Source organism: Bombus fervidus, chromosome 5 (assembly GCF_041682495.2).
Source record: "Bombus fervidus isolate BK054 chromosome 5, iyBomFerv1, whole genome shotgun sequence".
Classification (NCBI taxonomy): domain Eukaryota; kingdom Metazoa; phylum Arthropoda; class Insecta; order Hymenoptera; family Apidae; genus Bombus; species Bombus fervidus.
In genome coordinates this window covers 2,152,913-2,170,931 of record NC_091521.1, presented here as the reverse complement: position 1 = coordinate 2,170,931, position 18,019 = coordinate 2,152,913, and the positions used below count along the sequence as shown (strand labels likewise).

General features: G+C 30.0%; 1 protein-coding gene and 1 long non-coding RNA gene across 16 annotated transcripts in view; one reads left to right on the top strand and one right to left on the bottom strand.

The window, feature by feature from the left end:
* Smr (nuclear receptor corepressor smrter) overlaps positions 1-18,019 on the bottom strand; it is a 59,542-nt gene that overhangs the window by 40,606 nt on the left and 917 nt on the right. For 7 of the 15 annotated variants that reach the window (XM_072003782.1, XM_072003793.1, XM_072003794.1 and 4 more), the window contains exons 2-4: positions 8,430-9,812; positions 6,534-7,092; positions 1,359-1,659 (exon numbers count right to left, since the gene is read on the bottom strand). In XM_072003782.1, the coding sequence (XP_071859883.1) occupies positions 1,359-1,639 (281 nt within the window). In that variant the 5' untranslated portion in view covers positions 1,640-1,659; positions 6,534-7,092; positions 8,430-9,812. Of the gene's footprint in view, positions 1-260; positions 482-1,358; positions 1,660-6,533; positions 7,093-8,219; positions 8,401-8,429; positions 9,813-17,052; positions 17,193-18,019 lie in introns of those variants that run through there. The other 8 variants (XM_072003789.1, XM_072003788.1, XM_072003790.1 and 5 more) reach the window with 6 other exon arrangements.
* LOC139987495 (uncharacterized) lies at positions 16,379-17,804 on the top strand. The gene is made up of 2 exons (XR_011799866.1): positions 16,379-16,686; positions 17,159-17,804. It is a non-coding gene; the product is annotated as an uncharacterized lncRNA (long non-coding RNA).

Here is an 18,019-nt window from a genome sequence, read left to right as displayed (position 1 = left end):
GTAAAAACTGTAATAGGATAACATTACAGGATTTGATATTTATGGCAGAGCAATATCACGAGTCACTTAATAAACAAAACAATTTACAATGATTTTCTATATAAAACTCATGATATAGACATTGAAATCACTTATATGTTTGTAACTGATGCCATTGCTAGAAACGTACTATACTAATACGAGAATGGACTATAATGTAATGATATTGTTCATGCGAGGAATAACGACCAGAAGCAACAGAAATAACTGCGTGGACTTACTTCATCATGCAAACGGACAATCTTGAGTTTCAAAGAAATCTTTCCTTCCCACGTACATTCTCCATTCACACATCTGGTACATCGCGTCCCCAAAAATTGCGGCTTTGTTTTGATAATTTCAGTAAAATACACTATACCATCGTCCATATATATATTTCAGTAAACTACAAATTGTAAATGTAAACCTTGCAAGGTTAAAAATCAACGTTGCACGTTGACGTTTGAGGTTAGAATCGACAGGTAGCAGTAGTGGTAAAATTGGGAGAACGCATGCGCAGTACACCGAATGTATGTATGTTACGTATCCAACTTCAATGGTCTATCTGCCGCGTATTTCAAGTTTCAATATTTGAATTTATACAATACAGAATCCATTGCAATATATATTAATAAATATAACTAAATTTTTAAACAATAATGGCAATATAATAGTAAAACATATAAAAATGAAATAAATTTGATAATAGTTACACTATATTATTTCCAAATTTCTTCTTATTAAAGTAAAATTAAAAAAGAAAAATCTTTTCTGATATTCTATTATTTAAATTTAATTATAAACAATTACTCAATAATTAGAATCCAACATTATAAGCTTATATCTTATATAAGGTGACATAAATAATAGAGAAAGCCATAGTAGCATATATTATTATCGTAATTAATATAAGCTGTATATGTAAATATGAACATTTACTTTAACATTAACGCCCACTCAATGTGCTATCTGTATTTAATACCTTTATCTCTATAAAATTTCAATAAATTACATATCATATGATATGATAATATATCAATGCATTTAGGTCCAATTTTGTCCGATCATTGTACCAATATATCATACTGTCATACTTAAGGCTAAATGATCAATGAAAATAACTGAAAGACAATAAAAACAATAATTATTCTTTCACGTAGTGTATTCCTTTACGACTGCATTATAGATACGTTTCACCAAACGATGAGTTAAGTCGTTTTTCGCGCGGAATTAAGCGCATGCGCGTAACTTTTAATTATATTGTACACACTACAACGTGAACAATATGGTGTGCAATGTGACTGCGATAGCAATACAACACAGGCAAGAAAATAACTTACCTATGCAGCTGTACCGGAGTAGATCTCGCGGGTAAATGCTGGTTATGCGAGACCGGTGGTTGTGTCTGACCCCTGCCAGGGGTCGACGTTACGCCGACCAGTGAGTGGCCATGGGGTCCGTGAGGATGACCGTGGGGGTGGGCATGTGGGTGTGGAGGATGAGAGTGGGGGTGAGGATGATGATGGTGATGCAAATCTGCCCCCACTGGACCCACCGGGCCCACCGGACCCCCCACCCCCAGTCCGCTCACTACTTGGACTTGCTTGCTCACTGTCTCCATCACCCCTAGCGCATTGTGTACTGGAAAAAATCCATAAAAATTAATTGGAAACATTGCCTTCGTGTTTTATCTTTTTTAAAATTCCTCTTTTTTATACTTATATATATAAATTAGTTATTTATTATTGTTCATATCGGTTGTTAAAGACTTATTAATAGTTTCATACTCGTGTTTGACTATTGATTACTTATTTATCTTATTAATAAATTTATCAATATATATTTTTAATATAATATAATATATATTATTATTATATATTATATTTCATTATATACTATATCACAGTTATCTTTATATGAAAGGATTCATAAATTGGAAGCAAACATAGATTACCTGACGTTAATATAAATTGTATAATTTATTACATTTATCTTTCTTTTCCTCCTTTTTACCCTTTCTTTCCTTCTTCTCCTTTCCTTTCATTCGTTTCCTAATATGTATATTTTAATTTTACCCGACAGTATCAATAATATCCCCTATTTTGTCAACTGCAATTAGATAACAACATTTCGATCAATAATTTTAGGAGTTCGTCGCAGACGCGCAATATCACTAAATGTTATCAGTCTCAAAACATCTGCGGAACCTCCTCTTTTCATCGTGCTCATAAAATGCTGACAAAAATACTTAAGATATGTGTGTTATTTATATTATACTTATTATAGAATTTAAGTTGTTAAATCTGAGCCATAAAACATTAATTTTATTTGAATGTAAAAGATTAATTATATATTCCATATTTTGCGACAAACTTTTGTGATATTATATTAACTATTATAATAATAAAAATTTTTCAATTTGGTAATAAGATTAATAATGTTGCTGTGATTTCCAAAAGATTAAATTTAGAATATGTCACGATACACTTTCTTTATTTTTTTATTGTGATGTACAGTTGGTAAAAGACGGAGATCAGACAAAAAGGAAGGTCATGAGAATGCTACACATTAGAAAGTATGACAGTGCACATCAAGCAAGACACAATGCCATTATCGGGTTTACGATGGGAGCGTACAACATTCAGCTCATCGATATTTTTCAGATTTTTACACCGGTGAGTTATATGCCCACTATATGTGTATGTTATATAGGTAGGTTGCTCTTTTAGAAATAAGTATTTTAATTTAATAACCTTTCTAAACAAACTACAAATATATTCCTGTGATTAACTTTTGTTTACGATGTTCAATATTCATTTTTATTTACGTTTGTTACAGACAGTTGCTATAAATTTTGCTATTCTTATCATATCTAGTATTTAAAGACAATACTAAGATATAATTATAATCACAACTAGAATACCCATACTCCATAGTAGATATAAGGAATTAGTCAGTTTTGTTCTCAGAAATATAATTTTTAATATAACATAATTGTTAACGCGATTGAGCAAAACTTTTACAATTCTTGCTTTCTGTATTCTTCTAATAAATACAAAAAATAATTTATTAATATATTGATAGCAATAAAAACAATACATGTACATAATCAATGTACGTGTGGAATAAATTAATTGAAATGATTAATTACGATTATTTCCGTACTAAGTATTGACTGTTAATATTTATTACGAAACAGTAAGCCTGATTATGTAATAGTACTTTCGTTCATTACTTTTTAGTTCAATAATTAATATTACCTTTCATCATTATTTGCTATCTGTACTCTTTAATTAATAACGTTTTCGTTAAATTCATACGTGAATTATAAATGATAAATTAACTGCATTGCACAATTTTTCCTTTCCAGAGTTATTACAAATTACTTTGAACTGTTTTCTTATTTTCCTTCTTCATTGCCTTTTCCTTCTATACTTTGAATACATTTTACAATATAATTCCACGAAACTCGTAAATGCGTATTGCATAAAATTGCATAATATTAATTATTGTAAAATACTATACTTTAACTACTTATACTTTAAAAATATGTAGTTTTTGCAAAAACTTGATTTTAAAGTAAATGAATGCAAAGTACAACATTACTGATCGACTAAGTATATATAAGTCACGTTAAAGATAGTTAACAAGTGATAAATAATTGATAGGTTGATACCGAATATCTCAGTCGAAATTCATACATTTGTACGTGAAATAAATGAAAATCGACATTAACGCGTGATCATGGTACGCTATGCTTAAAAAGAAGGAAAAAGTTCACAAGGACGTCAACGGCTAGCATCATCAAAGTAACGGTACTGTAATGACACTCAAAGAGAACCGAAAGCTGTATATAGAAACGGTTTGGAGGAGTATGTATAAGCCAAGTAATAATTGTAGAACTATATATCAATATTAGTAAGCAATAATTTTTCTTTTATTTTTCCAATGATAGTCTTTCGTTAAAAATATTATTAATAAAAATTATAACTGAAATTGTTAAAAAATGCAAGATCCAAAATTTGAAATTTATAAGAATTTTCAAAATTCCATGTCTCCGTCAATATTAATAATTAACAAAGAAATTTTTTATACTATTGAATAAAAGAATTAAAAACTTAATATACAGTATTCTGATTTTAAAGAATTTATTTTTCAAGCATGTATATTCTTTAAAAATATGTAATATATCATTTTATTTTACTCTAGATTCTAGGTGAATACATATATATATTTCTCAGTAGTGAAATTACCACAATGAGATTTCTAATTATACCTCACGAAAGATATCAGACAAGCAAGAATAGCAATGAAATAATTCGGAGAATTGCATACAGCTGTATTCCCACCAATTTACTATGTCAATTCTTGTAAATATAGTTTCCTACGAAAGCTACATCCTTGGTTCTGGATTTTTGCACAAACTCGTTAATTGACTAAAAAGTTTGCAATAATTAGTGATAGTGATCTTTAGTGTATTTTGTTTATTAAGCGTTACGATCACTAGTATCATATTGCAATGTTGTACGAATTTGTATCATAGCTATGTCGAAAGAAATAAATGACGAGAATCATCGTCATAAAATTGTTTGTAAAGATAATTGTAAATAAAAATAATCACGACATCCGCATGGCCACCCCAGGGAACATTGTAATCCTTAAAAAGGTGATTCTTGAACTATAAATTAAGAGTTAAAGATCTAGATTAGGTATTCTATAAAGATTGTATCAATCAGAGATAAGTTAGAAGCTACATCTACTCTCTTAAGCTACAGTTTTTTGGTTAACATAAAATCTGCAATATTATTTAACAAAAATAGAACTTTGGAAAAATCATAAATGTTTATGTTAGAGGAATATTGAATGTAAATATATTTTACGAAGTGTATTATTCGTGTTCTAGTGTTGAAAATCTTCTCTGAAAAACTTCTCGTCGATACTATAGATGAAATAACCTTTATATGAATATATAATTATAATAAAAAGATTCAAGATTGTCTTCGTGAATGAACGTGTTAAGTGACATTTTCTAATTTTTAAGTTACTACGACTTCTAATGGCCTAAAGAACCATTCAGTACATAAAGTCAAGATATACTTCACTTATATTTATTGATAAACTCAAAAACTTGTCAAAGTAACTAGCTTTTTCCTTCTTTTCCGACCTCCGCACATAGAACTATTATGATTTTACTTAGCCATTAATAGAAGTAACACACTTGATACATAGAAAAATATCATAACGTTATGCTTAATTTTTGCAAGCTAATCCATCGTTACGCAATAAAAAAGTATTTAAAATATACCACAAAATTATCAATACGAAATGGAACTATCTAAAAGAAAAAAAAAAAAAAAAAGGAAAAGACAAATGAGATGATACAACATGGTATTCGTGTAATTTTGAATAGAATACAAATATACGTTTCTAACTTACACCTAATAACTTTATCAAAATATTAATTGCTAGGAAAAATTTATTATCAGACTGCAAAGACTTTCTAATTATTTTGATCACACACACCTTTTTCTTTTTTAATTTTATGCATATTTTAAACGCTATTTTGTTAAGTCATATTCAATAATTTGTTGTCATCAGTTTCATAATCAATTAACCATTGTTATTAAAGTGTCGAGTGGAAATATAAAAGATGAATAGTTAATCTGAATAATCATTAGTCGAGTCAATGGATAGTCATTCTATTAGATATATAGTGAACCAGTATATCAAAGTACAAAGAAAATTTATTGTAGTTTTTTTATCTTCAATAAAACAATCTTAATAGCAACAAAAAATAAATTATAAAATCAAAATCAAAGGAGTTATTTGATTTGGGTATGACCGTGTATCATTCTTATTGCTTCTTCACGATAACTGTGTTCATAGTTCCATGAGCATTACGAAGTACGTGCTTCTAGCGTAAAATGCATGCTGCATAATAAGATCATCAACGTGGGTCATCAGTAATCTACGCAGCGTTAACGAGAAGACATAGAAAATCATCGCGACGTACAACGCGTTCGAATATACAAAATTAGAAAACCCTTTCGTGTACTTCTACCGTTGTCAATTTGTCGTTAATTGAAAATAGTTTTTCATGATATCATATAAAAGAAATATACCTTCATGTTTTCATTAAGAAAAAAATTAATTCTATTCTTAACTGCCAAAAAGCTGAAAGCGAAACTTTCATTTATTTTATTAGATTTCCAACAAAAAGTAAGAGTAATACATCTACATATTTAACCATCTTTTTAGTGTGATGCCCCCCCCCTCTTTAACTCATACATAAATATATGTTTACATAAATATAACTAATGCTTAAAAAACTTATTAAGAACCAATAAATTAATTTTCATTAGAAGATAAGTATCCTGCAAAGAGCCAAAGATATTTACCTTTCAAAACAAAAGTTAAATATTAAATATATGGGAAAAAGCAAACCATAAAAAAACAAAGCAGAATTTTTAACGTCGTAAAGGTATAAATCTACTGGTAACGGAAAAACAACTTACCGGTAATGACGTCAGCTGTGGAAGGTAAGCCGGATCTCAAATTTCCCCCACGAGTAGTCAATCCGTGCGAGAATAATTCACCGCTTCAGTCTCGAGTGCAAATCACGTACATGTGCGCGCGTAATCACGCACACATGCGTACGCGTGCACATATGTGAGTATACCAACCGATCTATTTATAAATTCTATATCGACTTTTTAAAAACTTTTGCGAAACACGCTACTCCACATTATACTGTACGTCGCGCGAACTTTTTGCTTCTCTTCTCACTAAGCTATTCCCTTCGTAAACTCTTTCTTTTTCTTTATCATTTCCCTCTTGCTTCCACTATTACTCACACTGTCTTCATTTCTTCGTTGTAACGTTGTTGTTTCTTTTTAATTCGCGCTACCTCTTCCTTCTTCTCTGTTGTTCGCTCGTTATTTCTCTCTCTTTCTCTTCCTGTGTTAGCTTACATACACTTTCATGCGTTCCACGCCACTCGGTTTCGTACACTCGTAACACAACTTAATCGACTTTTCAAATTTCTTTCTTGCGCTGTTGCTCCAGCGACGATTTCTGTAGATAACAGTTGGAGAAATATCAAATTAGTATCTGCTGTTTAAATCTTCCAGCCGAGCTGAACACACATAAAGGGACATGCGCGCGCATTAATACACGCGATTATGACTTTTGTACAGAATTTTTAGTTACGGTACTACGAAGGTAAAATAGAGAACTTCGATTGTCAGGATTATGAAAAATTGGAATTGAAATTGTTCAATTAAATTGTACATTTCTGCTACGGTTTTCAAATTTTTATCTTAAGAAAATTTTTGAAGTGGTTCTTCCATATTTTCTTTATACTTACTAACTTAAGAAATTTTCTAATCTAATTAGAGATTTTAATACATATTCTGTTGAAATATCTATAAAATGTATTTTCCATTTTTGTAAATATCTCGGAAATATCGAAATAACTCACAATCGCCGTTCACATGCTAAAACATGCTACAGATTTGGTTGCACAAATTTTTCCTATATTTCGTACATATATCGAAGGAACAGTGTGATTTAACACTCGCATGGCCATCGATAAGTCTTTTCAAGCCCAAGAACTAATTTTCTTTCATTTATCTTCTTTCTGAACTTTTTACGAAGTATGATAAGAAAATATTTTTTTTTTTTTTTATTTAGTAGATTATTTACAATCAATTCTCATACAGAATTTTAAGTAAATTATTTTGGCGTGGTACTATAACTTGGATTATAAAAGTTTATAGTATGTTTGATTCTAGTTGAGTATAATGCTTCAATCTAGGGCGTATTGCTTTTTTAGTCTGCGGATTTGATCCGTCGTGTCAAGTAATTGGGTAACTAATGGGTTTTGGTGGTTGTTAACTCTTATATTATATCTGTTTCGGAACTTGGATATTTTTTCTTTGTGAGTAGATAAGAAAATATGAGCTAGAGTTTGAATAGCGTGAAGTCTGTTGAACAAATCTGCGAAAGACTCAATATGATCAGTTTTTTAATGACAAGACTAAATAACAAAAGATGTGAGAAAACGATTTCCGCGATAAGAATATACATATATTGACTTTATCTTTAATGATATCATATTTAATCCAATAAACTAGATGAAAACTGAAAACATTTGGTAATCCAAAAAAACAATGTATTTTGTAGATGTAAAAATACTTAACTTTAACTCTCCTTTGACTATAGTCAATTTCTGGAAGTGTAGTCTATAGCCTATATGTAAAGCAAATATTCAAAACTACTATATAATATAAGCACAATTACATAAATAATAGTAGCATAAGATATAGATCTAAACAGATCCGGCGACGGCCATGCGAGTATCCAGCACCGATCGTCTCAATACATGTATGTATGTACTTAGGAAGGTATACCTTCATTATTGTGGGGGAACGCGACGCGGCTTCTATACGACGAATTTTCATTTGCATTATCCTTCCAACGTTTTAATTGCGTGTGTCACCATTATACGATATATACTTAACGAACGTTACTCGATCGAGAAATAAAAAGGTGAGAGTTTTCGATAATCAACAGAGAGTAGAACAGTATATATATATATAAAATAAATGAGTGATAGTCGAGTCAAAGAGTTTCGAGAAAAAGAGAGAGAGAGAAAGGAAACGAGGTGAAACGAAACGAAACAAGAAAAAGAGGGAAGGGATGAGAGAAAAAGGTAATCGTGAAAGATGCCGCGTTGCCGTCGCTGCGAATGCCAATTTTGTCTTCTTTTAACCGACTGACCCTATCACCGATTAGGCGGAGCGCGTTGCACTCCACTTGTTCTCACAACTTCCGGTTCAGCTGTTCGCACAAAGGTCCGCATATCTTTCAGTGCCCCGCTCTCCACGAGAGTCTTGGTGGCTTCTATCTCTCTGTCTCCCGCTTTCTCTTTCTCTACTAGTACTCACAAATCAGTGTGAGTACACCTCGCTGAAATACAACTGCTCGACAATCTCATCATCACTGTTGCCACGTGGCTCACACTTAACAACTTCCACACTATATTCCACTCGCGGTTCATCGTTGCCGCTAAAACCATTGTCATATCCGTTTTTCTTACTGCTAGTAGTGTCATCTGTATTTATTTCGGGGTTGTCGTTCCTACTGCTGCTACCGCTACTACTGCTGCTACACCACCCGTTATCACTCCCGCAATAAAACAAATTTATCGTCGAACTCGCTTTCATTATGCAGTTCTTCTATCGTGTGCTATTATCGTGTTGTTTTGTTGGTTTTACTTTCGACCCGATGTTCCTTCGTTTCATAGTAGCCTAGCACAGTGCGTGTACGATGCACGCACCGTGCACGCTTCCGGTACACGTGACCCAGCGCGCTACCAAGAGAAAGAAATTGGATGACTTTCAAGATGGCAGAACGAGAAACACATACGCGCACAGTTTCAGCGCATACAGCAACTGACGACGACTGGTTGCATGAAAGATATCCGAATCGATGTTGTTTTCTTCTTAAAGTTTATGCCATTCGATCCTTTCTTTCTACCACTAACGCTATTCTTCTTTTGTTTCTTCTATGTACTTCCTTCGTTTCGTTTCCATTCGTTTCTTAGTGCGTTTTTTTGTACTCTTGGAGTTAATAATTTTGTTCTCTTCCTCTTCTTAATGTTCAACCATAGCTTTTAATTTGGTGGATGAATTATTTAGCATATAGGGACATTTGATCTTTAGACATCATCTCGTTCTTGAATCTCTGTAGCGGTGATAATGGCAGCAGCGGCAATATCCCCGGCAGTGTTCCTGTAAATAAAACGTAAGTTATATTGATATTTTCCTTATTTGTCATAAAGAATACATTATTTTAAATCAATTTTATAATTCATAATTTTGTAACGATTATTAATTATTTGACTACGAATATCTACAATATCTTTAAAAGAGAGATATGATGCATATTTTACTATATGTACATTTATAACTTATATTAATAGAATGAAGGAGAATTTCTTAAGAATTCAAATAAATGAAGAACTACAGCTTAGATATGAAAATATGCTTCATCCTAACGAATTAGTAAACTTATTTGAGATTTTAAAAGTAAGAAAAATTCTCTTTGTGACCACATGTATAAATTACTATTGAATAAGAAGATAACAAAGATCTTGTAAGATAGTAAATACACTTTCGTACTAAAATGCGTTTTTCGTACATAATTGCACACACCACACTAATACGCCTTTGCGATTAATATTTGAACAGCTCCTTCCAGAAGATAGTTCTCCTATCTCTAAAATCACATTTCAAATAAAAAAAGGAGAAATTAAGGACTTTAAGCTATATCCCCAGGTATAACCTACGTGTAACGTAATGAATATTTTTTCGCTATGATCATGAAAGATCAGAAAGATATGTGAACCACTACTTAAATTTTAATAATTATACTTTATTATTAATACCATGTATGTACTTAAATATTAATTATCGTCTTTAAATAACAATTGATATTTAAGAATTCACATTTATGAATTTGATAAAAGTAAAATATTTATTATATATTTAAAATAAAATTAAACGCGTGCACAGTAAATTCCTTCGCCTGCATTGAAAAATACATCGCGTTTAAAATCAAAATATGTCATCTTGAATGCAATGGAAACGATCGATCTTCGTAGTATGTATATCACAGAATTATATATATATATTCCAGAAAAAATTATATCAAATATACATACAAAATATTTATGTTGGAAAAAATTAATAATAATTATTTCATTGAGTAATAACAAATAATAACTAAGCTTTATTTGCTATTATATATTAGATAGTATCGATATTTTGAATGTGTGTGTATTTAAGCTCTCTATAGATCTAATATAAGAATAGAGGTCTTTTACCTTGCAAGGTAAAGATATAGCTACGTTTCATGAAGTGTTAGTAGCGCACTTACAAGACTTGACTTATGAAAGATTGCGAAACAACAACGTTCAGCCAAAAAGATGGATGAACATAAACACGTTACATCAAAACGCTTTCGTAATAAGATATAACGATGAAAGTCTCATAGATAAACAAATCAAATAAAATAGTAACGGGAGAAAGAATCGAAAAAAGTAAGATCATAATTTATCGCACAGATGTATAACTTACTATATATAACTATATCTACATAGTAATGCATAACTATACAAGGATTTGCACCTTAATTAATTATATTGTCAAAGGCAATAAAACCTTTAAATTTAAGATTGTCAGTAAACTTATACAAATAATTGATTTCTATGTCTTCTTTAAATACATTCACATAATTGTTTCAGTTTAAACAATTCCAACTAACTATGTTACTCTATAATATATTTCACAAATATTTAATGTTTAATTTAATATGTGAAATAATTTTATATTTATATGTAAAACTGAGCTCAAACCCTGATTTGCATTTCTTTGAAAGTCTGCTATTACGTCTCAAAACTGGAAAAATTTACACATTAAATTCATGTCTATGTAGAGAAGAAGAAACACAATGCTCTTTGACTTTTTCCCGTGTAAAATCACGCATAATTTTATCCTAAGCAACATTGAACGCATTGCAGATGTGTCTGTGCCTTAAATATAAAATTAATTTCTACGTAACAAACACAACAAGAGAATCTAGTGCTATGTACTAAATCGATATTTTTTATTTATAAAATTCATTCACACACACATAAAACTTTTAACGATACAACTTCATAAAAAAAATTACATTTTAGTGATGCATATTTATAGATTTATTGTAACTATCGTCTAAATTTTTTGTAAATTTAGGATATCCCTTTGGGACGATATTATTCAGACTATGATAATTCTAAGAAAACTCTGGATGCTAATTTAAGTTCTCTTTAATACTTCCTAACAAAATGAATTAGTAGTTTCTGTGAAAAAATATTGTCAACGTAACTATTGAAATATATGTATCGTGAACGATACATAGATAAAGTATATAAGCATTATTCTGATTTAAAAAGTATTTTAATTTATGCTTTGTAAACGTACTTTTTAATCAATTGCATTGTAAAGACACAAATTAATGATGCAGCTTATAATGAAATTACACTCGAGTATACAATTAAGAGATTTCTAACCTCAATTTTTCAAACTATATAAAGTTTATGCAATCTTTAAAAAAAAGTATGATTATATTCTACCCTGAAAATGTGGTTCCAAAACCTGTTACATAACTTTAATCAGCCATTTGAACGCGTAATATACAGGTAAAAAGTTAAAACCAGTTTATACTTCCGAAAATAAATATTCTTCGCTAACATAAATATAAACATAAATCTTATATATGGCGTATTACACCGTTTTGCCATATTTTGCATAATTAAAAAAAGTTACATAGATATAGGAAGTTTGAAACATTATTAAAAAATTATAAAATATTCAGAAGACGATAACAATGCATTTATAATAACTGTATTATAAGATAAGAATAGATTTATCAATCTAATGATTAGGTTTTAATACCCCATTTTAAAATGCTCACTGTTTCTAATGGTCATTGATAGAATACTTGATTACAGTAAAAAAATTAAATTATTATCCTAAGAAGATCATTTTAAGTTTGCTTCATCTCAATGAAATAATCAACTCTTCCTCAACTCCTTAGTTCATCACGTGTGCTAATACATGTTTAAGATACCTCTTTTTCAAACCACTCACATGTAAAAGTCTAGTGGTGTAACATCAAGTTGTATAGATCTAAGTATTCTTTTATCCATATTTTCTATTTTTGTTAGAAATTTGTAATATAGCTTCAAATAACCTATGTTTAAGCAATAATTCTTTCTTATTTATATTCGTTGAAGATCCTAACCAATTTTCGTTAGAAAAAACTGGACCACTTTATGTTGATTATCTGGAGGAAATCTGGTAACAAATAAAAAGTTACTAAAAGCGACAATGAATATCCTAGAACATCACTCTTCTCGTTAGTATTAAAACTAATAATAACCAATACAGCGACGTATAAAGCGTACAAGAATTCATTCCATTCCCGCGCGCGCGCTGAATACATTCCATCCGAATTATTATTATCTTGCTAAACCTAGAACGGTCGATAGCTCCGCAGTCGTTGTGACTCAAAGTCGAGCCGAGTCGAACCGAGAAGAGTCGAATCAAACCGAACTGGACTGTACTTTTGTAGCGCGTCAACGCGTAAAAAGGGCGAGTGCGAAGTGATAGATCATATCAATAAAAGGACTGTATTTTGTTTCAAAACTCTTCTGCGCATCCCGATACGACTTCCTAATTATGTCACTGCCATATCGGAAGATATCTCGAATTATTTAAAAAGTATTTTGAATCATTATTTTCAGAAACAAGAAAGGCCAAAGTATAGATTAATTACTAATAAAATTACTGATTTTATTAGCCACGAGCTGGCTAATTATTACTATAATATGTAGATCGCATAATGCGTTCATCAAGAAATTGTATAATAAATCAAAGCATAGATTTGTACATTATTTGCATTCGAAATTAATAAAATTTATTAGACTTACTTTTAAGAATACTTAGATACCCTATTAGTAATATTTTGAATACGATTTTAATTATTAGAACTAGAACCTGCATATAGTTAGTATCGTTATCCATATTATTTTATTATTTTGCTTTTGCTTCTTAATAGCGACCTATAGATGACTTCATCACTTCTGAACCGCGTTTGCAACGAGAATATGGTTAAAGTATATTTGAAAATATGTCATCGTGTTTATTAATGCAATAAACATACAGCAATAAAGTGCATAGAACTTCCCCATATTCCATTTTTTATGTCTATGACTTCATACGCAATGCGCATATACGTAAGGAAAATAACCGCACATTAAAGGAGAAATACACACACACATACAATATATTTTGCATGTATACATAAATTTAGTTCAATGTTTTTGTTCATTTTTTTCAATTCTTTGTACTTCCTACATCAAATTTATGAATATTCAATGATATTTATGTAATATAGACAAAATTTTTCATCGTTAAAGAATCTGATTCCAAAAATTGCATAATCCAGAAACTATATGTATTCAGTTATAAGGCGGATTATATAAAATGGTGGCTACATGCGAAATTAAATATGTCCTACAAAATTTTGCGTATACAAGATGAGCCATGAAAATGGTACAGATATATTATATAAACACGAATATAAATAATTTGTCCCTTTTCTAATGTTATGGATAAAAAAATATTAAAAATAAAAATAAAAAGAAATAATTTTGCTTATCTATCATGACTCATTTAGTAATAACGAGTTATAGTACACTCTTCGCGCGGAAATGTACAAAAATGATTCATATTTCTAAACCGAATAGCAAACTAGTTTTTTAATTTCTCAGTAATCATCACATTTAGAAACAAATATAGTAGTAATATGAGTAACAATCAAAGAAATATGAAATAAGAAATGATATTAAAAATTCTAATTAATTAAAAAATTTTTCACGATTTTAGTTTTTGCATTAGGTTAAGATATAATTTACTGATAAAGTATAAATTTTTATTGTTATTTAAATATTGTAAAGCAGTAATTTTATATATATATTTAATATATTAAATATATATATAAAATTATATATATATTTAAAATATATATATTAAATTAAATAATATATTTAATATATACTTTTTTAAACATATATATATATATATATAAAATAGTTTTATATTGATTTCCTTAAATTTAGCATTATGCTTTTGTTATGTATAAATTTTGACAAATACTAAGCATTTATATTCTAGATTTTTGAATAAATTCAATGAAATATACCTAGAAAATACTATTAAATATACTTTATGGAACATAATTTCATATTGATTAAAAAACATGTAATTTACTAGGTATTTATAATATTTCATAGATACGATTATAGAATAATAATATGTTACAAAGTTTTTATGTAATGTTACACTACTTTTTCATAATATAAAAATTGTTCTATTTCATTAAGAATATTCTTTAAAAACTGAAATTAAGTATTTTTTTAAGATAATGCAAAACTTGTAAAACAAACGAATGACTCACAAATATTATCACAGACATAAAAAACACATGGAAGGCACTGAAAATTTCACAAAGATGTTTTAAAATCTGTTTAACATAAATGGAAGAGAAGTATTTCGATTTTTTGTAGTGCCTTAACCTGAATCCTTTTGATTTTAAAAATCAAAATATATATTTAAAAGAGATGTTTATAATAGATCTTTTATAATAAATATTGGAAGAACTATCCAGTACCGACAATTTATCAAGAAGAAGAAAACTAGATAAACTGCAATCACGAAAAAAATATTTTAGATAAAAATAAATAAAATTTTGAAGTACACGACATGACTAATTTTCTATGTTTGTACTGATAGTTCTACACATGATTATCAATACCGACGTAAAATTAATAACAATTCTAAAGTATTTCTTTTATCTGAATCAAACAAATAAGGAGAACTATCCATTAACAGCGAGACGCAAAGGGTAAGGATACAACGTGTGAATAATATTGTAAAATATACGAAATCAAAATTGGCAAAACGCATCTTCTGCGAACGCAGAAGTGCAAAAAATCCAAGTTAAAATCACGGACTCACACTTGATATGGGCAAAAAGTCGCAAATCGAAAACTAGTATATTGTGTCAGCAATAATGTGAGCTAAAGTGTGAACCAAAAGTCGTAAAAGATAAAAATAATAGAATTACATCCTGGACGAATGGAAAACTTAAAGAGCAAAATTAAAGTCACAATCTAAGAATTTCCTTTCATGTGCAAAAATCGCAGAATCCTCTTCAAAAAAAGCATAAAAATGAGAAAAAAAGTCAATTTCCAATCAATAAAAAAATTCAGAAAATTAAAATATCCAAAAATTAAAATTGCAATATAATCATCGCATTTTGTACAAGTTCGAAGGAATCTACCATTTCAGAATTAAAAATTTTCTTCTGTCATCTTGTTCATAACAATTAATTTTATCGCGATTTCATTTTTCACAAGGCATCGTATAATTTATATCAAGAATAAAAAATAACATAAACGAAATTCTATTATTCGTATTCTAAAATTTAAAAAGTCTGAGATTAAAAAGATTATATGAAAAAATTAAATGTAAAAAGAAGAAAATTTCAAAAACACAACGAATTAGAAAAAAACACAATAGATCTCGTTTACAAGTCGAAAACTCGAAGAAAATTCAAGGCGAGTATTTATTGATATATCAATACCGCAACATCGAACTGTTCTACCCGATCAAAGTACTTTGCAGATAACTGATAAGGTACTCGATTCTCGTATGGTTCACTTACATAACTGTAGGCGTGTACTCAAAATTAGATAGCCGACGTCCTCAGTCGCGATTTTTAGCTCACTTTTCGAATAAGCAATAAAATTTTGTAAAGCTCCATTCGTAGAGAATCGATTAAATTCAGTGGAATTACATGCATATGTGTAAGGTTAAGAGAAACCGTTGTACCACGAAGTGGAAAGTCTTCAACTTGAATCGATTTAAAAATAGAGTTAAACCTAAATGTCACTAACATTGAATAAAAGAAGTAACAGAAGTGTAGCAAAGCAAAGAATCGTTTAGAATCTCTTCTTCTCCAACACATATGCAGGAACGAGGAAAATCAAAGAAATTGGTCAGTGTTTAAATAAATGAAAACATTCCTTTAACCAAAGATTTTCGCAATTATCAGAAGAACTACCATTTTCTATCACTTAGCTAAAACATTATAAATTACAACGGCTAGTCTAATTAAAACATAATATGGTTGCTCACGAGAGAAGAAACGTTAAGGAAAACAAAGATTGATATAATGCAAACGAACGAGACACGTCATCATAGGTTCAACAGTTGCGATCATGAGTTCGCTTGTTCCCCAGGCGGTAAACGTTTCACGAAAGAAAGGGTGGATCGTGTTATAATTCATCCATTCACTATATCGATAATATTTCTTTTTACATTTTCATTTTTTGGACATATAACAATTATATAACATACGTACGATTTTGTTCGTTAATTAATCACACGCTGCACGTTGTTATCTCTTCAAGTTCACACGAAAAGTGGTCGGAATAAGATATCGCCTATTATTAGATTCGCTATTTCAGGATCTTGAATACTCTTCAGCACTCTCACCACTGCTCCGGGACATCATTATAAAATGCGATTCTTGTGTATCAAAGGAAAGAATTTTGCGAGGAACACTTGTGTTGCGATATATCACAAAAACACACAAAAGTTCGTTGAGACGACACTTTTTTAAAAATCGTCGCAGGCAAAAAGAAACACGAGTACACGAATCTAAATACGCAGGTAGCCAGAAAATAGCAGAAGTAATACACTCGGTCGGTAACTTCTAAACACCATGGAGCACCATTTAAACACGTTATTCTTGAAAATCTTAGAACACAGGTTAAAATATGCGTGAACGGCGACAAAACTTGTTTGGGAACTGCAAGAAGAAACATGAACGAGAGAACATGTATAATTGTGCCCGAAGGGCCGAAGAACAAGTGAAACAAATAAAACTACCACGGATAAAATGAATCGATGAGAACGACCAACGAATGAACGAACGACCGATTAGAACGCACTTCAAATGTTGCAGATGAACATTACGAGCGACGTACACGGACAGCACATATTACGGAATCGTTTCCAGCTACGATGCTATCAAAATGCATGGATTTCACTATTGTACACTTCGTAATACCACTATATAACTGTTTAGGCTTAGATACAGGTGCAGATGTATTCGTTCTCTCTCTTTTTCTATTATGTTTATCTTATACCAAGAATAAACAGAATAAATATAAAAAGGAAGAGGTGGTAGAAAAAGGTAGACAAGGGAGAGGAAGAAAGATAGAATGTGGTTTATAATATAAATGAACGCTATAAAATTAATAGTATATGTAAGAGACTAATTAAATGTATCATACAAAGGAGTATCACTTTAAAAGGATATTATT